At 44.5% G+C, this 24,877-nt stretch overlaps 1 protein-coding gene across 3 annotated transcripts in view; it reads right to left on the bottom strand.

The window, feature by feature from the left end:
- Positions 1 to 543: 543 nt before the first annotated feature.
- Positions 544 to 24,877, bottom strand: part of LOC106604681 (neuronal acetylcholine receptor subunit alpha-7) — a 70,854-nt gene continuing 46,520 nt past the window's right edge. For all 3 annotated transcript variants that reach the window (XM_014199581.2, XM_014199580.2, XM_014199584.2), the window contains 6 exons: positions 23,387 to 23,496; positions 12,827 to 13,074; positions 11,340 to 11,534; positions 10,075 to 10,161; positions 3,083 to 3,192; positions 544 to 2,544 (listed from right to left, as the gene is read on the bottom strand). In XM_014199581.2, coding sequence (XP_014055056.1) covers positions 1,933 to 2,544; positions 3,083 to 3,192; positions 10,075 to 10,161; positions 11,340 to 11,534; positions 12,827 to 13,074; positions 23,387 to 23,496 — 1,362 coding nt within the window. In that variant the 3' untranslated portion in view covers positions 544 to 1,932. The remainder of the gene's footprint in view (positions 2,545 to 3,082; positions 3,193 to 10,074; positions 10,162 to 11,339; positions 11,535 to 12,826; positions 13,075 to 23,386; positions 23,497 to 24,877) is intronic.

Genomic DNA, 24,877 nt, shown 5'->3' with positions numbered 1-24,877 from the left:
TACACCCAATCAGCCCATATACACTCAGTCAGCCATATTCACCCAGTCAGCCCATATACACTCAGTCAGCCCATATAAAAACACCCAGTCAGCCCATATACACCCAGTCAGCCCATATACACCAAGTCAGCCCATATACACCAAGTCAGCCCATATACACCAAGTCAGCCCATATACACCAAGTCAGCCCATATACACTCAGTCAGCCCATATACACCCAGTCAGCCCATATACACTCAGTCAGCCCATATACACCCAGTCAGCCCATATTCACCCAGTCAGCCCATATTCACCCAGTCAGCCCATATTCACCCAGTTAGCCCATATACACTCAGTCTGCCCATATACACTCAGTCAGCCCATATCCACCCAGTCTGCCCATATTCACCCAGTTAGCCCATATCCACCCAGTCAGCTCATATCCACCCAGTCAGCTCATATCCACCCAGTCAGCCCATACACACTCAGTCAGCTCATATCCACCCAGTCAGCCCGTCTCCTGTCCCATTCATGTCCATATGAATAGTCCAGGTTGATCTTATCTTAGGCTATTTGGGATATTTATTAGGTAAGAGCAAAAAAAATCACAGGAAGAAGAGGACAGCAGTGTGACAACAACAGCTACAACAGAGGAGGACTCTGACTGTGGGGTGGGAGGAGTATGTTCAGTATACAGTAACAATGATAATTCATAGAAAAACAGATGCACGGACTAACTCTCTGACATGACAGGCAGTTTAGCTCAGTTACTTACAGTATTGACTGTCTGGCCTGAGGGCTTCCATATACCATGGTCTTTATGTCGAATTTAGAAAACCACATGATGTTTCAATCAATATCAACAGGAAGAATATGTTGATCTTTAGTTATAATAACCTCTCTGGGGTTGTTGTGTTCTCCATGTAACCTTTACATTTAGGTTAGATATCATCACAACAGACAGACACAGAGATCCTCCATGTTAATGTAACACCACTATATCCATTGCCCTATATGCAGCACAGATACATTTATGTCATATAAACTGATTACACCTACTAATAATAATAGATGGATAATGGATCAATAACAGATCTACAGTGATTCTCCAATAAATGGTGGGATTACGTGTCCATATTAGCACAGCCCCAGTCTCAGCAGGAGTTGTTTCACTTCTTCAGTATCCACTTGTCCAGTTGCTTGTTTCAATAGCTCTTGTTGTTTCAGGTTGTTGCAGGCTGATTCCTCTTCTAATGTGCAGGCGAGTCTTACATCATGATGTCACTATTCTGTCTATGAATCATTCCAGGTTTTCACAGTGGCACAGTCAACGTCAAGCAGCTACTACCGTGACAACAATGCCAACTGGGACCTAGAGAACACATCACCTCTACACCCGTGACAAAGTTAGATGCTATTTAGCGTCGACAAGCAAAAAGTAAACGGTGTGTACTTACAATATAGTGAAAGTAAAACAGTCAAAAAACAATAAGAAGCTCGTAAAGTCACAGTGAAACATCTCTGTATATAGACAGTTACCTTAACCACACTACATAATGTTGACAACAGTCCAGAACGTCCAAGACAGTTCAAAGTTCTAAAGGTCATGGATTGGAGGTCCAGGAATCCAAAGTTCAAATGGCGAGTTGATATTTTCATGAGATATCTGGATGGCAAGGCAACACACAGGAACAACCTCAGTTAAACTGGATCTATGGAGAGGAAAGGGACTATGGACAACCCTTGCATTGATACATGTACAGCATACATCTATTTACATTAAATCGATTTTTCTCAAATACACTCCAGAGTAATCTGGATAGAACATAAGGTTGGTTTCCCATACACAGAGAAAGCCTAGTCGTGTACTAAAAAGCATGCTAAGTGGTTCTTAGTCCGGGCCTAGGCTTAATCTGTGTCCGGGAAACTGGCATATGGTTGAACATATTGACACTATTTCTTTAAATAGTCCTTGGTGACGGCCTCTAAGAAGTTGGGAGCAGACATGAGAATGGTGAAGGTGCCGACGATGGAGAAGAGAGTGAAGGCCACCAGACACAGTCTGTCCACCACGGCAGCAGCAAACTTCCACTCGCTGCAGATCGCCACTTCCTCATCCTGGTCCCTGAAGCGCTGGGCGATATACGACACCTCCTCCAGGATCTGAAGGACCTCCGGAGGAGGAGTAAAGATCAACCCCCTTCCTCCTCCTCCAGCACCTCCCCCTGGGGGCTCAGCCTCCTCGCAGGGGGTCCCTTGGGGCCGTCCCCCCAACGCCACGCCTGAATCGCTGGAGGGGGGGCAGCGGGGGCTCTCCACGGCATGGTAGCTGAAGTAGAGGCTCATGCTGCCGTTGGGGGTGCCGGTGGGGCATGTGGAGCAGGGGGCCTGGGAGAGGGGTGTGGTGAGGCCCGTCATGGTGCCCATGGGTCCCATCTCGATGGAGCTGGCGCTGGAGTGGTGCTGTGGAGTGTGGCGGTACTTGTAGCCTGTGGGTTTACGCTCCTCGCCTGGCTGTTTCATACGCAGGAACCAAGCACACCAGTTCAACAGCACTACCCTGACCTGGAGAGAGAGAGAGAGAGAGAGAGGAGAGGGGGTTGAGACTACAACACACATATACACACAATGTGTGATGGTGGAAGACAATAACGTGTTGAGAATGACAATGATGACGACGATGAGGACGACGATGATGACAACAATGATGAGAATAAAGACGACAATGATGACGACGATGATGACAACAATGATGAGGATGAAGATGACAATGATGATGATGATGACAACAACGATGATTACGAAGGTGACAATAATGAGGACGAAGACGACGATGATGACAACAACGATGAGGGTGAAGACGACGATGATGACGACGATGATGAGAACGAATACGACGATGATAACAACAATGATGACGATGATGACAACAACAATGATGACGATGATGACAACAATGATGAGGACGAAGATGACGACAATGATAACAATGATGAGGACGAAAGCGGCGACGACAATGATGACAACGATGAGGACGAAGACGACGATGATAACAACAACGAGAATGATGAGAGATATGATGAAGATTGGGAGCGGGACTCACCCATCTGGGCATCTTGCCGCCCTGAGGGTCGTGGTGATGGAACTGCAGGACCAGAACAGTCACCACCACAGACAGACCTACTATCATCATGGTGCTTGCAAAGTACTGAGCTACAAAACACAAACCACAACCAGATCAAACATTAACACCGTGACATCATACATCACACAGACACTGACCAACAGAAGGGAGAGACGGTGCATCCAAAATGGCTCTGGGCAGGGTCTGTTCAAAAGCAGCAAACTAAAGAAGGAATAGGTTGCCATTTAGGACACAGCCAGAGAGTCTTGTCTTCGTAGTTGTAGTGTGGTTTCAGTTGAATGTGTCTTTGTATATCAGTGGTTAATCAAGCAGCCTGATAATATAACACTTTGGTAAAACACCGACGAGGGTGGGGGCAAACACCGCCGAGGGTGGAGGCAAACACTACCGAGGGTGGAGGCAAACACCGCCGAGCTTAAGAGCTGACTCTTTGAGAGCACATCATGGATGTGTCCTCTCAGGGGAGGGACTGAAGGAAGGAAGGGAAGAAGGGAGGGAGGGAAGGGAAGGGAACTCCACTCCACTCGAGCGTTAACCCCCTCCATCTCTCTGTTAGCAAACAACCGCTAAATGCTTCAGACATGAACAAACGCTAGCAGGAGGCTAGCAGGGCAAAGGGCACATGACCCACTGTGCGATCAGGGGTACAGATTATCCCTAGTCGGTTTATGAGGAGGAGAATGTGAAGGAGTAGGGATTTATATTTTCCAGAAAATCTAGAAAATCTACCAAGTTTCAATACTGGGAATAATTCATATTCATCACGGGAATCCCAGGAAATACCGCAAAAATCAGAAGCCATTCAAAGCTGCACCATATTGCCGGCTTGGCTGTGGCACTATGTAAAGATTTCAGAGCAAATGAAACTGATATTTAGTAATGATAAAGTTACTATCGCCAATGACATTGCTATGAATTGCGAAACAGGTCATTCATAAATGCAGAGCATTATCATGTTCCTCAATTAATTCAGCACATTTCAGCAATAGGCTATCTCAACACAGAGCGCGCTCAGGGCACACGGAGCGCACAACGAGTATAGCATTGTCGAATCATACAAATTTTGTAACGGCAGTCAAACAAAAGTCAAAGGACCAAAGTTGCTAAGCTTTCTAGATAACCTACTTCAACAAATGACAAAATATCTCCTATACTTGGCAAAACCTAGTTGATGATTATACAGATAGCAGATCAGCTCATGAATAACAGAGACATGAAAAGTGGAAAGATACTGAGAACACAAAACATTAGGAACATTAGGAACACTCTTTCCATGACATAGACTGACCAGGTGAATACAGGTGAAAGCTATGACCCCCTATTGATGTCACTTGTTAAATCCACGTCAATCAGTGCAGATGAAGGGAAGGAGACAGATTAAAGAAGGATTTTTAAGCCTTGAGATAATTAAGATATGGATTGTGTGTGTGCCATCTAGAGGGTGAATGGGTACGACAAAAGATTTAAGTGCATTTGAACGGGTAGTAGGTGCCAGGCGCACTGGTTTGTGTCAAGAACTGTAATGCTGCTGGGTTTTCATGCTCACCAGTTTCCAGTGTGTATCAAGAACGGCCCACCACCCAAAGGACACCCAGCGAACTTGACACAACTGTGGGAAGCATTGGAGTCAACATGGGCCAGCATCCCTGTGGAAAGCTTTTGACACCTTGTAGAGACCATGCCCCAACGAACTGAGGCTGTTCTGAGAGCAAAAGGGGAGGGGTGCATCGCAATATTAGGAAGGTGTTCTTAATGTTTTGTATACTCAGTGTAGTTTAAATATCAAGGTATCTTAACTTTTTAGGGTATAGGGGGCAGTATTTTCGATTTCAGATGAAAAGCGTGCCCTGAGTAAACTGCCTAATACTCGGGCCCAGAGTCAAATATTTGCATATTATTAGTAGATTTGGATAGAAAACACTCTGAAGTTTCTAAAACTGTTTGAATGATGTCTGTGAGTATAACAGAACTCATATGGTAGGCAAAAACCTGAGAAAAATCCAACCAGGAAGTGCGGAAATCTGAGAATTGTAGTTCTTCTTTTGAATCCCTATCAAAACTACAGTCTGTGGGGTCACGTTGCACTTCCTACGGCTTCCATTGGCTGTCAACAGCCTTCAGAAAGTTTTCCATCCTTCTCCTGTTACTGGGCAGAGAATAGTAGCTCAGTCAATGAGTGGACTGCCTGAGGACAAAGAGCTTGGTGATGCGCGAGCCCGCCAGTGCGCCCCTCCTTCTTTTTCTTCTTGAATGAATACGCTATTGTCCGGTTGGAATATTATCGACGTTTTATGTTAAAAATACCCTAAGGATTGATTGTAAACAACGTTTGACATGTTTCTACGACCGGTAATGGAACATTTTGACTTTTCGTCTCTGGTACTGCGCTCGCCCGTTATGCCTTTGGATAGTGATCTGAACGCACAAACAAAACGGAGGTATTTGGACATAAATATGGAGTATTTCGAACAAAACAAACATTTCTTGTGGAAGTAGGAGTCCTCGGAGTGCATTCTGACAAACATCAGCAAAGGTAAGACAATATTTATAATACTAATTCAGAGTTTTGTTGATGCCAGAACTTGGTGGGTAGCTGTATAGCTTGCTTCGATGGCTGAGCTATATACTCAGAATATTGAACAATGTGCTTTCTCCGTAAAGTTATTTTAAAATCTGACATAGCGGTTGCGTCAAGGAGTAGTGTATTTATAATTCTTTCAATAACTGTTGTCAATTTTATCAACGTTTATGATGAGTATTTTTGTAAATTGATGTGCACATTCACCGGAGGTTTTGGTGGGAATACATTTTCTGACCATCACGCGCCAATGTAAAATGCTGTTTTTGGATATAAATATGAACTTTATCGAGCAAAACATACATGTATTGTATAACATGAAGTCCTATGAGTGCCATCTGATGAAGATCATCAAAGGTTAGTGAATATTTTAGCTGTACTTTTGGTTTTTGTGATGCATGTCCTTGCTTGGAAAATGGCTGTGTGGATTTTCTTGTGAAGTTTATGTCCTAACATAATCTAATTTTATGCTTTCGCCGTAAAGCCTTTTTGAAATCGGACAATGTGGTTAGATTAACGAGAGTCTTATCTTTAAAATGGTGTAAAATAGTTGATCGTTTGAGAAAATGAAATTATGAGATTTTTGCTGTTTTGTATTGTCACGTCCCACCTTGCCCAGAGAAGTTAAAGGGGGACTAGGGGGTCTATGTAAAGCTGAAGCATTTCAGATTCCGCGATAGAAATGTCAGTGGTGTGAAGTACTTAAGTAAAAATACTTGAAAGCACTACTTAAGTCGTTTTTTGGGGTACCTGTACTTTACTTTACTATTTATATTTTTGAAAACTTTTACTTCACTACATTCCTAAAGAAAATGCTGTACTTTTTCCTCCATACACTTACCCTGACACCCAAAATTACTCGTTACATTTTGAATGCTTAGCAGGACAGGAAAATGGTCTAATTCACACACTTATCAAGAGAACATCCCTGGTCATCCCTACTGCCTCTGATCTAGCAGACTCACTAAACCCATGCTTCGTTTGTAAATTATGTCTGAGTGTTGGAACGTGCCCCTGGCTATCCATAAATAAATTTAAAAAACTAGAAAATGGTGTCGTCTGGTTTGCTTAACATAAGGAATTTGAAATTATTTATACTTTTACTTTTGATACTTAAGTATATTTTAGCAATTACATTTACTTTTGATACTTAAGTATATTTAAAACCAAATACTTTTTGACTTTTACTCAAGCAGGAATTTTACTGGGTGACTTTCACCTTTACTTGAGTCATTTTCTATTAAGGTATCTTTACTTTTACTCAAGTATGACAATTGGGCACTTTTTCCACCACTGAAAAAATGTAAAGGTCATTTGTGATTGAGCCGACATATGCAGCGTCTACCGTGAATGCAGTCTCTGTAAATGCAGTCTCCGTGAATGCAGTCTCCTCATACTGTTTGCTGATCACACATTCTCTACCGAAGGGCACCAAGTACGAGACAGCGCAGAGAAGCCCAGGAAATGTTACAGCGGTATTTTGACATGCATAGGCGAGAGATGTGCTTTGATAATTCAACCTATGGATTACAGAATAGAGTTAGGAATTTTCATGTGAGACAGGAGTCAGGATTTTGGGGATTTCAGTAGGATTGGGACTGGATAGGAAAATAGCCTAGGATTTAGGACAGGAGAAACCTATGTAGTGAACTGTTCATAGACCTATCAAATCTGAAGAGTCACAGTGACAGCTCAAAGAGGCACAGGTTATTTTAGATAAAGGCTTCCATGCGACAACCTGTTTGGATAATGTGCTATTTTATTTTTCGTTAATCTGCTGCTGCGCATGTTGTGTATTTTGTGGAATTGCATTAGTGCCACATTGGAGAACATTAGCGCCACACCCCGGGATCCCGGTTGCCCGTGTTAATCCCTAGGAAGGAGTACTGAAGAAGAGGAGGAAATGGAGAAGACAGAGGAAGAGTATGGTGAAGAGGAGGAGCAGCAGGAAGAGGAGGAAAACACTGAAGTAGAACAAAAATGAAAGATGATAAGTATGAGAAAGAGGAGGTCGAGACAGGAAAAGAGTGGGATTCTAATTAGGAGGAAGAGTTGGATGAAGAAACCAGATAAGAGCCCTGCCAGAGGGTGTAATAGCAGAGTGGAGGTGGGAAGTGCAGAGATGCCCCTACATAGTGCTGACTAACACTGCCCTTCACTTATAATTCTACACAGCCCATGCCCATCTGAGCCTGTCAGCATCTTCACACACACACACACACACACACACACACACACACACACACACACACACACACACACACACACACACACACACACACACACACACACACACACACACACACACACACACACACACACACACACACACAAAGAGATAGAGCGGTATTGATACATAATAAACACAACTAATGGAGCATTTCTCAGTAAAAGACGCGCTCTGTTACACTAACTCAACTGAGACACACACATACACACAGTCTATGGTGCTAGTTCAATAGCGCTAACACAAAAGCACACACACACACATATTTACATAATTAACAAATGTATTACTATTTTTGCAGGATTATACGTAGAAACTGCACATGTGTACAGGTACACACACACACACACACACACACACACACACACACACACACACACACACACACACACACACACACACACACACACACACACACACACACACACACACACACACACACACACACACACACACACACACACACACACACACACACTCCTCCCAGGCCTCCACTCCATGAAAGTGATGTGATGGGCTGAACTTGTGAGCACTATCATGAGTGTCTCATCACAGCAACGGAATCCTTTGAACTTCTCTCTCTCAGAACGTTACCCACTAAAGGTTACTCATCTCACACCACCCATCCATCTATCAATCCTGCCTTCTATTCTGCTCTTCTTCCTCTCCTCACAGGGAGCCTGGCTTGTCACGACCCACTAATAATGTTGCCAGTATCATCCTCATTGTCAGCCTGTTCCAACACCATCCTGCTCAAACATGACATCAGGGTATTGAGACTGACATTAAAGACATGTACAGTGAATTCAGAAGGTATTCATAGACCTTGACTTTTTCCACAGCCTCATTTTGAAATTGATTAAATCGTTTTTTTCCCCCTGATCAATCTACACACTATACCCAATAATGACAAAGCAAAAATAGTTTTTTGAGAAATATTAGCTAATTTATAAAAATAAAAAACCAAAAAATTGAATTTACATAAGTATTCAGACCCTTTACTCAGTACTTTGTTGAAGCACCTTCGGCAGCGATTACAGCCCCGAGTCTTCTTGGGTATGACGCTACAAGCTTGGCAAACCTGTATTTGGGGAGTTTCTCCCATTATTCTCTGCAGATCCTCTCAAGCTCTTTTAGGTTGGATGGGAAGCGTCTCTGCACAGCTATTTTCAGGTCTAGGAGCAGGTTTTCATCAAGGATCTCTCTGTACTTTGCTCCATTCATCTTTCCCTCGATCCTGACTAGTCTCCCAGTCTATGCTGCTGAAAAACATCCCCCCAGCATGATGCTGTCACCACCATGCTTCACCGAAAGGATGGTGCCAGTTTTCCTCCAGACATGATGCTTGGCATTCAGGCCATCGAGTTCATTCTTGATTTCATCAGGCCAAACAATCTTGTTTCTCATGGTCTGAGAGTCCTTTAGGTACCTTTTGGCAAACTCCAAGTGGCTGTCATGTGCCTTTTACTGTGTAGTGGCTTCCGTCTGGCCACTCCACCATAAAGGCCTGATTGGTGGAGTGCTGCAGAGATGGTTGTCCTTCTGGAAGGTTCTCCCATCTCCACAGAGGAACTCTGGAGCTCCGTCAGAGTGACCATCGGGTTCTTGGTCACCCTGACCTAGGCCCTTCTCCCCCGACTGCTCAGTTTGGCTGGGCGACCAGCTTTAGGAAGAGTCTTGATGTTTCCAAACTTCTTCCATTTAAGAATGATGGAGGCCACTGTGTTCTTGGGGACTAGAGGTCGGCCGATTAATCGGAATGGACGATTAATTAGGGCCGATTTCAAGTTTACATAACAATCGGTAATCGGTATTTTTGGCCACCGATTTGCCGATTTTTAAATTATTTTTATATATATATATATATATATATATATATATATATATATATATATATATATATATATATATACACACACACACACACACACACACACACACACACACACACACACACACAATCTCTCTGGCTTAACATTCACTAACGCACAGCCAATCAAACCAAACCATAAGAGGAAAGAAGATCATGTATAATAAACACGTGCACACACACACACACACACACACACACACACACACACACACACACACACACACACACACACACACACACACACACACACACACACACACACACGAACCCACCGATGAGAGGCACAGAGTCTGAGGTGGCAGGCATGATCTCAGCAACCAGTAGCATGAAGACTGTTAGAGAGAGCAGGACTGTGATACCTGGAGAGAGAGAGAAAGTCATCTGAAATAATTATTGGAATACGTTACGCTAGTGATCAGTTATAACCTCTTGGCTAAACCAATTTGTTACACTGATGGTTTCTCTGACATGTTTGAGGCAAGTTACCAATTGGAAGCGATTACAGTTAACTGCTCCCCCTTTGATATCTATTACCGTAATTTCCGGACTATAAGCCGCAACTTTTTTCCCAGGCTTTGAACCTCGCGGCTTAAACAATGACGCGGCTAATATATGGATTTTTCCCGCTTTCCATTTTTTTTCTCTCCAAAAAACACATTCTGTGACGTGCTCAGTTTTTTGGCGGCATGAAGCTTTCATTAGACCAATGAAATTGCCGAACGGTTTAAGGTCAAACATCTTTTTTGTTTACTGTTTAGATTAAATCGAGCGCTCTCAAACTTCCCATCATTCTGATTACGGTAGTCATTTTGTCACCCTCATCATGGCAAAGACACGGAGAAATGCATATGATGCAGCTTTCAAGTTGAAGGCGATTGATCTGGCTGTTGGAAAAGGAAATAGAGCTGCTGCACGGGAGCTTGGTCTTAATGAGTCGATGATAAGACGTTGGAAACAGCAGCGTGAGGAATTGACTCATGACAAAAAGACAACTAAAGCTTACTGCTAATTTTTTATTTTCTTTACAAGCCGTGTTTCGTTAAAGCCTATTTATTTTTGTTACAAGCCGTGTTTCGTTAAAGCCTATTTATTTTTGTTACAAGCCGTGTTTCGTTAAAGCCTATTTATTTTTGTTACAAGCCGTGTTTCGTTAAAGCCTATTTATTTTTGTTACAAGCCGTGTTTCGTTAAAGCCTGTGTAAAGTTAATTTGTTTCAATGTACCGGTAGGCACCTGCGGCTTATAGACATCTGCGGCTTATTTATGTTCAAAATAATAATTTTAAAAAAATTCAGTGGGTGCGATTTATATTCAGGTGCGCTCAATAGCCCGGAAATTACGGTAATCAAGCCTAATATCCCTGAGAGAATTTCAGGAAGTAGAGGATTCCAGAATGTGTTCAGACAGCAGGAAGATAACCCATCATCCCAAGACATCCATCAATCAACCCAAATAATACACCTGGCAGCAGTTTGGTATGGATAGAATTCCATAACAGACGGAATTCCAAGACGGCTTCCCAGCGTTCCTTCCTTACCCAGGGAGATCTTCTCTCCAGAGTCGGCGGGCAGCAGGAAGACCAGCAGGGCCAGGCCAGAGATGAGGACACAGGGGATGAGAAGGTTGAGACCGTAGTAGAGGGTTCGTCTTCGCATGGTGACCGTGAAGGTTACGTCAGGGTAGGGCTCCTTACAGCAGTCATAGTACAGCTCATTACGCTTGGCCGGGACTCCTAGGAGACACACACACACACACTATGAAACACTGTTAGGGGTAATTCCAAATCAATGCATTTACATTGATTCAACAATGACCTGTTCACATGTTCTTTGACATACATACACACACACACACACACACACACACACACACACACACACACACACACACACACACACACACACACACACACACACACACACACACACACACACACACACGAGTAGGAACCACACACTCCAAAAGACGGTCTTACACACGCCAGAGATCTACACACTCTCAAACACTTGTTCCTCTCACTGTGCAGAGTTGATCAAGTAATATGCCCCCTCTGGCAGTGTGGAGTGAACATGAAATGTAGTCTGACACCCCCCATACCCAGACACCCCCCTCAGGGACCGTCCAATGGCCCAGGTGGGTCACTGGGTCATAACTGGCTGGGGTGACACCCCCACCCCCTCTCCCACAACACCATTCCCACCCACCTCTGTAGAGATAGACACATGCTGATACAGAGACAGAGGGACAAGCAGATAGATTAAAAGAGACAGAGTAGAGAAAGAGACGGAGACACAGAGAGACAGAGAGACACAGAGATAGAGAAACACAAACACAAGCACAAAGCAAAATGCAGTGCTATCTGGCCCTAAATCGACAGTACACCGTGGCTAACTATTTGACCATTGTTACTGATCAAAACCTTAGAAAAACCCTGACAAAGTACAGGCTCAGTGAGTACAGCCTTGCTGTTGAGAAGGGTAGACACAGGAAAACCTGGCTCACTGTAGAGGAAAGGCTGTGCAACCACTGCACAACAGCAGAACCTGAGACAGAGCTGGATTTCCTGACAAAATGTAAAAAATATAAAACAATTAGAGAGTGTCATTTCCCCAAATGTGAAACCCTTATTCAAGGTTTCAAAGACCTCTCTGATGAGAATAGGCTACCCGTCCTGTGGGGAGGACGCAGAGAGCTGTGGGTTGGCAGCACACTACATTGCTGCCTGCCATAAGTTGAGGGACAGTGTCTGACAGACCAATCAACCTGCACATGTTCTCTACTGTATGCTTATTATTATTGTTCAATGTATGGTTATTTTGACCCTTGGTTATTGTTGTTACTGTTGTCCCGTTGACAATTGTGATTCTTATTATTTTAATATTGTAAATATCCAAAGTAAGCTTTGGCAATATGTACATTGTTACGTCATGCCAATAAAGCAAATTGAATTGAGACAGTTGAGAGAGAGAGAGAGAGAGAGAGAGAGAGAGAGAGAGAGAAGGAGGGAGATTAACCAAATCGTACCCACGAGGTCCCACTCCCCGTTGGGTATGTAGGTAGACGTGTCCACATCCAGCATCTGGAGGTCCAGCAGCCAGCCGTTGTGGGTCCAAGAGCCAAACTTCAGGTCACACTTCTGGACGTCGAAGGGGAACCAGCGCACGTCGATATAGCAGGTACTCTTCAGGATGCCCGGGGGGATGTACTGGCAGTAACCTGATGCATTCACCAGCACGTTAGTGTGGAAGGTAGCATCAAACCTTTCATCAGCACTAAAGGGAGAGGGAGGTAGAGAAAGGTAGAGGTAGAGAGAGAGAGAGAAAGAAAGAAAGAAAGATAAACATCTTTAACAACCTATAAGACTTCTCAATACATCCATGTCAATATGTAGACAGACAAATGTATTTATCTGATCCTATTTAGTTCGATGTCAATAATAGGATGGAATTTGGTTATATGTCAATCTTAGTGGACGTACTGCTAAACTTTACTGACTGTAAAAAGCCAGACGAGCGCAGATACATTGCAGAAGTGATGCATTAATTATACACATCAGAGAATACAAGGATATATATTGTGTTTAAAGGAGAAACAAAACGCAAGAGAGAGAGAGAGAGAGATAAAGAGAGAGAGAGATAAAGAGAGAGAGAGAGAGAGAGAGAATCTGAAGTCAAATGTCTACTGTTTGCTGATGATCTGGTGCTTCTGTCGCCAACCAATGCGGGCCTACAGCAGCACCTATATCTTCTGCACAGACCTGGGCCCTGACAGTAAATCTCAGGAAGACCAAAATAATGGCGTTCCCAAAAAGGTCCAGTCGCCAGGACCACAAATACAAATTCCATCCAGACACCGTTGCCCTAGAGCACACAAAAAACGATACATACCCTGGCCTAAACATCAGCACCACAGGTAACTTCCACAAAGCTGTGAACGATCGGCGAGACAAGGCAAGAAGGGCCTTCTATGCCATCAAAAGAAACAAGAAATTCAACATACCAATTAGGATCTGGCTAAAAATACTTGAATCAGTTATAGAACCCATTGCCCTTTACGGTTGGGTGAGGTCTGGGTCCGCTCACCAACCAAACATTCACAAAATGGGACAAACACCAAATTGAGACTCTGCAAAAATATCCTCTGTGTACAACATAAAACACCAAATAATGCATGCAGAGCAGAATTAGGCTGATACCCGGTAATTATCAAAATCCAGAAAAGAGCAGCTAAATTCTACAACCACCTAAAAGGAAGTGATTCCCATACCTTCCATAACAAAGCCATCACCTACAGAGAGATCCCTAAGCAAGCTGGTCCTGGGGCTCTGTTCACAAACACAAACAGACCCCACAGAGCCCCAGGACAGCAACACAATTAGACCCAACCAAATCATGAGAAAACAAAAAGATAATTACTTGACACATAGGAAAGAATTCACAAAACAACAGAGCAAACTAGAATGCTATTAGGCCCTAAACAGAGAGTACACAGGGGCAGAATACCTGACCACTGTGACTGACCCAAACTTAAGAAAAGCTATGACTATGTAGTCTCAGTGAGCATAGCCTTGCTATTAAGAAAGGCCGCCATAGGCAGAACTGGCTCTCAAGAGAAGACAGGCTAAGTGCACACTGCCCACAAAATGAGGTAGAAACTGAGTGGCACTTCTTAACCTCCTGCCAAATGTATGACCATTTTAGAGACACATATTTCCCTCAGATTACACAGACCCACAAAGAATTTGAAAACAAACCCAAGTTTGATAAACTCCCATATCTACTGGGTGAAATACAACAGTGTTCAATCACAGTAGCAATATTTGTGACGTGTTGCCACAAGAAAAGGGAAACCAGTGAAGAACAAACACCATTGTAAATACAACCCATATTTATGTTTATTTATTTTCGCTTTTGTACTTTAACCATTTGCACATCGTTACAACACTGTATATAGACCTAATATGACATTTGAAATGTCTTTATTCTTTTGGAACTTCTGTAAGTGTAATGTTTACTGTTAATTTTGATTGTTTATTATCTACTTCACTTGCTTTGGCAATGTTAACATATGTTTCCCATGCCAATAAAGCCCCTTGAACTGAATTGAATTGAGAGCGAGAGAGAGAGAGAGAGAGAGAGAGAGAGAGAGAGAGAGAGAGAGAGAGAGAGAGAGAGAGAGAGAGAGAGAGAGAGAGAGAGAGAGAGAGAGAGAGAGAGAGAGAGAGAGAGAGAGAGAGAGCAAATGAGTCATTTTACCTGTTTATAGATTGCATGATAAAAGACAAGCCGCTCTAGAGCAACGGGTGGTGTGGGGCCGTGTGAGTGTGTGTTTGTGTGTTTTGTATATCAGATACTGTTTTCTACTGTGTGCGGGTGTGTGCGTGCACCTCTCTGCTGCCTCAGCTCAACCTGTCACAGTATTGTTCAGTGAAGCGCTATGCATGGCTAGCTGTGGACCGACCAACCAGCACAGGGCCAGACAGGTGATGCCCAGGTGAGCTGATAATGTCATGAGATGTTAAACATGCAGCGACAGACAGGGAATAAACAAACCACTGTCGTCCTTCATAACTCAGCTGCTTGCCTGCTGTGCCTGCAAACGTCTGTTACACTGGGGTGCAAACACACATTTCTATGGTAAAACAAATACATACACTTTGAGGTCAACTAAAGCCTGAGTTAAAGAGTTAAAAACAGTCAGACAACCTGTCCTGTGTTAACACACACAACCACACACACACAACCACACAAACACACACTCCGTCAGATCATGAGATGAAACCTGACCAGCGTATGCGGGAGGTCCACAGAAACCCTCTCAGTATAATTCTCATTGGTGACGTTCCTCTGCCAATGTTCACACACACACACACACACACACACACACACACACACACACACACACACACACACACACACACACACACACACACACACACACACGCACACACACACACAGGAGATGTCTGAAGATGTCATCAGACAGAGAGAGAGTTAACATTGGAGTGACTGCCGATGGGTTTGTGCACTGTGAGTCGTGAACGGTGAGCCCTAACAATCTCCCTACCTCCCTACCTCCCTCTCTTTAGGACCAAGAGAACACACTGGATGATGATAGATATAGAGATTCAACCAGAGAGGAGAGGGATATGTTCCGGTTTGATGAGGCATTGTGACACAATGGAGATAATAAGGACATGATATGATCTACTTGGTCTAGTGGGTCTAGAGGGTCTACTTGGTCTAGAGGGTCTACTGGGTCTAGTGGGTCTAAAGGGTCTAGAGGGTCTAGTGGGTCTAGAGGGTCTACTGGATCTAGTGGGTCTTGTGGGTCTAGAGGGTCTTGTGGGTCTAGTGGGTCTACTTGGTCTACTTGGTCTAGTGGGTCTACTTGGTCTAGTGGGTCTACTGGGTCTAGTGGGTCTACTGGGTCTAGTGGGTCTAGAGGGTCTACTGGGTCTAGTGGGTCTACTTGGTCTAGTGGGTCTACTTGGTCTAGTGGGTCTAGTGGGTCTAGAGGGTCTACTGGGTCTAGTGGGTCTAGAGGGTCTAGTGGGTCTAGTGGGTCTAGAGGGTCTACTGGGTCTAGTAGGTCTAGTGGGTCTAGAAGGTCTACTGGGTCTAGTGGGTCTAGTGGGTCTACTGGATCTAGAGGGTCTAGTGGGTCTAGTGGGTCTACTGGGTCTAGTGGGTCTAGTGGGTCTACTGGGTCTAGTGGATCTACTGGGTCTAGTAGGTCTAGTGGGTCTAGTGGGTCTAGAATGTCTACTGGGTCTAGTGGGTCTACTGGATCTAGAGGGTCTACTGGGTCTAGAGCGACTACTGGGTCTAGTGGGACTACTGGGTCAACTGGGACTTGTGGGTCTACTTGGTCTAGTGGGTCTACTGGGTCTAGTGGGTCTAGAGGGTCTAGTGGATCAACTGGGTCTAGAGCGACTACTGGGTCTAGTGAGACTACTGGGTCTACTGGGTCTAGAGGGTCTACTGGGTATCGTGGGTCTACTGGGTCTAGAGGTTCTACTGGGACTAGAGGGTCTACTGGGTCTAGAGGGTGTACTGGGTCTAGAGGGTCTACTGGGACTATACTCTAGAGAGTCTACTGGGTCTACTGGGTCTAGAGGGTCTACTGGGTCTAGACGCTAGAGGGTCTACTGGGTCTAGTGGGTCTACTGGGTCTAGAGGGTCTACTGGGTCTAGAGGGTCTACTGGGTCTAGACGCTAGAGGGTCTACTGGGTCTAGTGGGTCTACTGGGTCTAGAGGGTCTACTGGGTCTAGAGGGTCTACTGGGACTATACTCTAGAGAGTCTACTGGGTCTACTGGGTCTAGAGGGTCTACTGGGTCTAGACGCTAGAGGGTCTACTGGGTCTAGTGGGTCTACTGGGTCTAGAGGGTCTACTGGGGCTAGAGGGTCTACTGGGACTAGAGGGTCTACTGGGACTAGACTCTAGAGGGTCTACTGGGTCTAGAGGGTCTACTGGGTCTAGAGGGTCTACTGGGTCTAGAGCAACTACTGGGTCTACTGGGTCTACTGGGTCTTGTGGGTCTACTTGGTCTAATGGGTCTACTGGGTCTAGAGGGTCTACTGGGTCTAGAGGGTCTACTGGGTCTAGAGCAACTACTGGGTCTACTGGGTCTACTGGGTCTTGTGGGTCTACTTGGTCTAATGGGTCTACTGGGTCTAGAGGGTCTACTGGGTCTACTGGGTCTAGAGGGTCTAGTGGATCATCTGGGTCTAGAGCGACTACTCGGTCTAGTGGGACTACTGGGTCTACTGGCTATAGAGGGTCTACTGGGTCTACTGGGTCTAGTGGGTCTACTGGGTCTAGAGGGTCTACTGGGACTAGAGGGTCTACTGGGTCGACTGGGTCTAGAGGGTCTACTGGGTCTAGAGGGTCTGCTGGGTCTAGAGGGTCTGCTGGGTCTAGAGGGTCTACTGGGTCTAGAGGGTCTACTGGGACTAGAGGGTCTACTGGGTCTAGACTCTAGAGGGTCTACTGGGTCTAGAGGGTCTACTGGGACTAGAGGGTCTACTGGGTCTAGACTCTAGAGGGTCTACTGGGTCTACTGGGTCTAGAGGGTCTACTGGGTCTAGAGGGTCTACTGGGTCTAGACTCTAGAGGGTCTACTGGGTCTACTGGGTCTAGACTCTAGAGGGTCTACTGGGTCTAGAGGGTCTGTGGGTTGCAGGCTACCTTTCATGACTCAACTCACATTGCATATGCTTGAACTGAAAAGGACGATGAGGCTAGTGGTGATGCGGGGGGCTAGGGTTATGGGGATGGTTCTAGGGCTTAGTTCCGACTGGGACTGGGGTTGAAGTTATAGTTGGAGCGATTGGGTGAAGAATCTTAACTCTGTGAATGATCCAGGATCAGATATAATATTCACGCATGCAAACACATAACCACAATGTAACTACCACAGGTAGCACCAAGCAGCACAGTTCCAGAAACGAAACACACACACACACACAAACAGACTGCGGGTCCTATCGGGCAGACCATGCCTTCCCCTTTTATCAGTGGTCCATCCCCAACAGTGGAAACCCATTAAGGCACCTGACAGTTCTATTCAGACCCCTATCAACGACCACTTATACCCCCGACAACCTCGAGACACCCCAAGCGATAACGTAGCCACGCCTGGGAACACAATCCCCCGGCTTACACACATTCAGCGAGGTGACAAAAGACTGGCCCGAGCCTTAGACAGGATTTGCTGATTTATCTATTTTCTCCATCTCTTCTTCCTGTTCGACTCAGTGGGTCGAATGATCTACCTTTTCAGAGTTTAGTCGTCATTTATTTCTACTTGGTGTGGGTGTGCGATCTGTGCTGGTCGGGCAGGATGAGATGCGAGCACGCGCCTGTGTCTGTGTGTGTGTGCGTGCCTGTACGTGTCTGTGTGTGCAATGTGCACATGTGCGTGCAGGATGAGTGTATCTGTGTTGGCGGGGCAATGGGAGATGTATGCATGGGCAGGGCTTTATTCAGAGCTCTGCGTTATTGTATCAGCTAGTGCGTAGCCAGAGGGTGCATATACACACTCTCATACACACACACACGTACATGCAATCTGAACACAGAGACACATGCAGAGCACACACCGAGCTCAGAACAGGGTGCATCACAAAGCAGAGGAAACGAAAGACAAACGACAGAGAACACACGCACAATTCACATGAGTCCATTTTCACAACAATAAAAGCACAGACACATGACAGGAAAGGTGATAGGTGATATCCCTGGGAGAGGGGACAGAGAGAGGGGGCAGAGTTCAAATCACACGCACATGGTGGAAAGAGTAAAGTCTTAAACATGTGGGGACAGTGAAAGGGGGCAAACACAAAAATGAGATGAAGCAGATCAACTGGGTACCCAAACAGGGAGTGAGAAAGAGAGACGAGAGAGAGAGAGATGAGAGAGAGACGAGAGAGAGAGACGAGAGAGAGAGAGACGAGAGCGATGAGAGAGACGAGAGAAATATACGAGAGAGACGAGAGAGAGACGATAGAGACGAGAGAGAGAGATGAGACGAGAGAGAGAGATGAGACGAGAGAGAGAGAAATGAGAGAGAGACCAGAGAGAGAGACGAGAGATGAGAGAAAGATACAGGAGAGTGAGACGAAAGACAGAGCGATAGAACCCAATAAAAGACACAGAGAGAAAGCAAGAGAGAAGTAAAATATATGAAGGAAACATCCAACCAGGGCAGAAGAGACAGTCCGTCTAGTCTACCCTGAGAGGAAGAGAGAAGAAGAGAATGTTCCCTGTGGGGGGGAGGGTCCAGGGTTCTAGCATATCATTCCCCATGTTCCTTCACTGCCCTCAGATCACTAGGATCAGGCATAGACTGTACAGTGACACCGCCCCAGGGGCCTGATGAGTGGGAGTTGGGACAGAACATATGTCCCTCTCTCTGTCTCTGTATGCCTCTCACACAGAGCATCAGTGTAATGACAACAGACAACGTCTATGTTCCCAGTACAAATAGACATATAAACCATTTTCAGTGCAGAGAATGAGGGAGGAAGAGAGAGAGAGTGAGTGATGATCTTACTCGCTTTTTTTGAAACTGAACGTGTCCATTCACAATACTGTCACGGTCACGTCGATCCTAATTGAGAGTACGATATGCCAAGGTTAGAGGAACGCACACACAGGGGCTTGTGCAGTTGATACGCTCTATATTGACAGACAGACGAGAGCGAACACTTCCCAGTCGTCAGGGAAACCCTGTGGATGGCTGCCTGTCTGTTTAATATGAGATCTGGAAAGACATGCACATTTCCGCAGACAGCGTGGGAGACGTGCACAGACAGCCACACCAAATTAGAATGGCAATTTGTCAACTCACACACTTGATATATGATTGTATTAGGCAGCGCTGCTCAATGCCCTGTCGTGTAACTGTGTTATAGTATGTCTGGGCTCTACGTACACTATAGTTGATTGCTAGTGTATTATTCTGATCTGTACTGTGCTATCCTATGTTCTGTCACCCGGATGTCCATGGTCTGATCGGTCAGCACAGCAATAAAAACATTGACTTCCTCAAACTAGACACTCTAATGTACTTGTCCTCTTGCTCAGTTGTGCACCGGGGCCTCCCACTCCTCTTTCTATTCTGGTTAGCCCCAGTGTGCGCTGTTCTGTGAAGGGAGTAGTATACAGAGTTGTACGAGATCTTCAGTTTCTTGGCAATTTCTTGCATGGAATAGCCTTCATTTCTCAGAACAAGAATAGACTGACGAGTTTCAGAAGAAAGTTTTTTGTTTCTGGCCATTTTGAGCCTGTAATCGAACCCACAAATGCTGACGCTCCAGATACTCAACTAGTCTAAAGAAAGCCAGTTTTACTGCTTCTTTAATCAGAACAACAGTTATCAGCTGTGCTAACATAATTGCAAAAGGGTTTTCTAATGATCAATTAGTCTTTTAAAATGATAAACTTGGATTAGCTAACACAATGTGCCATTGGAACACAGGAGTGATGGTTGCTGATAATGGGCCTCTGTACGCCCATGTAGATAATCAATAAAAAATCTGCCGTTTCCAGCTACGATAGTCATTTACAACATTAACAATGTCTACACTGTATTTCTGATCAATTTTATGTTAATTTAATGGACAAAAAAATAGCTTTTCTTTCAAAAACAAGGACATTTCTAAGTTACCCCAAACTTTTGAACGGTAGTGTGTATGTGTCATGTTTGAGTTGTTTTTGTATCATACAGTAATGTATAGCATTTCACACCCCCATGCTATTATATTCAGCACATATTCTTTAGGAAACACATGTTGCTATTCAGGATTCCTTCACAGCTAACTCAATGCTGCCGACAGTTTACCAATGCAATCAACAATATTTTGTAGTCTAATCCTGCTATGTGTTGAGTCACAAACAAACAGAAATCAGACGTGTTCAACGTCCCTTTCATCCCCCAGCCCTCGGCGGCTGAATACCAGGCAGACTGAGATGTGACAGGATCTTTCAGAGGGGGAATGAATGAAATGGAATGCAGAAAAACAATGCATAATCTGTCACATGTTGTTGATCCTTCTTTTGTGTGTACTTATAAAGCATTCAATAATAAAATGGTCTTTTTAGATCAAAACACTAATAATGTATTAAACTGAGTCAATCACCTCCCATTAAATTACAATAGAAGTGAATAAATGAATATTTACGTTCTCTCATCTATGAAGCATACTGATGAGCCTGGGTGCCTCAGCTATATACACTGCTGCCAGACCAGCATGTTATTGGTTGCACATTCATGACGAACGGTTTAATGGTGTGTGTGTGTCATTAAAGTCTGTTGCTTTGGTGTGTGTGTGTGCGTGTGTGCGTGTGTGCGTGCATGCCGTGTGAGCGTGCGGTGTGTGTGAGTCTCAAAGTACTGTGTTTAGCCGTGCGTGTGTGAGTGTCAATGGTGCATATCATTGCAGGAGACTGTAAATGTAAGGTTCCCTTTGGGGCAGCTAAACCTCAGCAGCACTGCTATAAAACTGATTATATTTTGCAGCTCCATGATATTAGAAGGTCTACAAGGTTAACCCTGCTCTTATGGTGAAATTCATCAACATCTGTGATGTTTACTTCAAAATGACCCAAACCAATGACCCTAACTTTTATAGTGTCATAAATGTACGCACACCAAAAATACTAGAAGCATTTTCATTTTATATGAAGAATATAATATAATAGAATTGAATATAATAGAACAGGATAGAATAGAACATAATAGAATAGAACATAATATAATAGACCAGAACAGGATAGAATAGAACTGTAACGACTGTCTTCTGAAATGAACCAAGGCGCAGCAGGTATGTGAATACTCATTTTTTAATTACCCAACAAAAGGAGTAAAGCATCCACAGGAAACAATAAACGTGACAGCAGCAACAGTTTGCAGGCTAAAAAAAACCGCAGTGCAAAACAACCACCCACAACCCCAAAGAAAAACACACACACCTATATAGGACTTCCAATCAAAGGCAACTCAACACACCTGCCTTCAATTGGAAGTCCCAATCAACAATACAAACATACCCAACACAAACATGCCACGTCCTGACCAAAACTAAAACACTAGCTCCTTCTGCTGGTCAGGACGTGACAAGAACAGAATAGAACAGAACAGCATAGAATAGAACATAATAGAATAGAACATAATAGAATAGACCAGAACAGGATAGAGTAGAAAATAATAGAATAGAATAGAACAGGATAGAATAGGAAGGAAATCTCCTGCACTAGTTACCCTTTTGGACAAAGTGAGGCAGGGAGAGGGGGGAAGCCGGTTAGGTAAAGAGAGGGGTGAGAGGTTAGGAGAGGAGTAATCCCTATTCTAAATGCAGCAGGGCTTTTAAAATCAGGATGAAATACTTTTTGTTTTTTTCTCCTTAATCCTGTGATCCTGTGATGCTGTGGTGTGTGTGTGGTGATTACATGCATGGAGATTGTAATTATGTGTCTCTACCTCACTCCATGTATTTCTCTTTCTCACATGTCTAACCAGTGCATCTGCTTGTGTTTTGCCCTACATAGCTAAGTGAAGAAGGGTAGATACAATCTCTGTAAATTTGCCACTAACAGGAGGAGGGGGTGATGAAGGGAGAGATGAGACAGGACGACACAAACCCCACCTGAATCCCAAACACTGTGCACGTCTAAAAACATGCTTACCCGACTGCCTCTCAATGCTAACACGTCCGCACACACACACACACAATCTGAGGGAGTTCTGCACTTAACACGTCTGTAAACATATTTTCCTATTCAATATTTCCTGGCCCTCCAGGCAGGGTGATGCCAGCTCACAGACGCTCCGATGCTGTTGGTTTATAGACAATGTCAGCTCGAAAGTCATCCCAAGAAAGGATCAATCATAAATGACTGCATCACAAAGTTGCCATTTAACAGGGGATGGAGGTTCCACCTCTTGTAATGCGAGAGCTCATCTGTAGAAGGGGAGGATCATGGCAGGAGATCAGGATGATGGGAGGAGAGAGGGGTTGTGGGAGGAGAGAGGAGAGAGGAGGATGATGGGAGCAGAGGAGGAATGTGGGAGCTCACCTGTTGTAGAGGAGGATGTCAGGGGTCCAGATCTGGCTGGAGGGGAAACGTAGGTTCTGCACCCCAGGGTATTTCTCTGGGTTCCAGCTCAGGTACACATCAGTCCAGTACTGAGGACAGAACACAGAGACACATCAGTCCAGTACTGAGGACAGAACACAGAGACACATCAGTCCAGTACTGAGGATAGAACACAGAGAGACACATATTCAGGTCCACCTGTACCTGAATACCTGAGACCGGGACCCGAGTGGGTCCAGAATTCGTAATGATCTCACGAGTCTAGGTTGGATCTGATTTGATTGTCACCGGTCTCATTGTGTATGTGGAATTATAACTGATTTGCCAGTAAGGGCCCGTACAGACCCGACAGGCCTGCTGCAGTAGAAAGAGAGAATTATATAATTATGCTGCTGCTCCGTGAAGACCTCTAGTACTGACGGAAGGACATAGAGAAACACATTAGAGATAGTCACACAGAAGAGAGGCACATTAAACAAATACTGAGGACAGAACCCAGAAAGATGGTCAAAAATGTCTTCCACCAAGCTTCACAGGAGGGGGGGGGCTTTTCATTGATTCTCTGATGAAAGATCCAGTCTGAGCTTGTGTCTTGGCAGTCTGTCAACTGAAGGGTTGTGGCAGCACTCTGAGCCTGAGGGCGTTCTCTGATGATATGAGCCAAAGCCAGCGTCGCATAATCCACACAACATTGACTAGCTGAGTGATTGGCTAGAACATTGAGGCTGGCGTCCTAATTGGACAATAGGAAAATAATGAATAATTGCAAGAATTCTATATAGGGGTAAATGAATAAATAAATACAATTTTAATAAAGTAATGGGGAAATGTAAATTGGTCAGAAGTCTGTTTGTAATGATTGTGGAGAGTGGAGAGTGGAGGCATTGTTCTTTCGGTTGTGTGTCATGTCAATGACAGAGATCAGACTAAATAAGGTCCATTCCAGAAATCCGACCTCATCAACTCTCTATAAGCATGTATCCTCCAGATTACCAACGGAACATCAGGATAAGCAATCCAAGCTGTCCAATCCAATATGTTGGATCAAGATCAGAATGGCAAAAAAATAACTGCCAGGTTTAACACAACAGAAGCAATATTTTTAAGAGACAATAAGGACAGGCTATTGATATCTCAATATACAACTAATAGGATGTGATCCAGCAGACAACCCCTCTGGCATATCAATCTGAGATGGTGTTACTGTCTCTTCGGTGGGATGGGGGATATGCTATTTACCATATGGGGGAAATGCTATTTTCCTGCGTGAAAAATGAAGAATTCTGAATTCTGAATATGAACATCTGGAAACCGGCCAACCCTAGGCGCTCAATACAGAAGTGGTCCGATGAACCAGATACTAAGCTACAGGAATGTTTCACTAGCACAGACTGGAATATGTTCCGGGACTCATCCGATGGCATTGAGGAGTTTACCACATCAGTCCTCGGCTTCATTAATAAGTGCATT

Source organism: Salmo salar, chromosome ssa05, assembly GCF_905237065.1.
Source record: "Salmo salar chromosome ssa05, Ssal_v3.1, whole genome shotgun sequence".
NCBI classification, from domain to species: domain Eukaryota; kingdom Metazoa; phylum Chordata; class Actinopteri; order Salmoniformes; family Salmonidae; genus Salmo; species Salmo salar.
The sequence above is the reverse complement of the archived record's forward strand: the minus strand, read 5'-3'. Positions and strand labels throughout refer to the sequence as shown.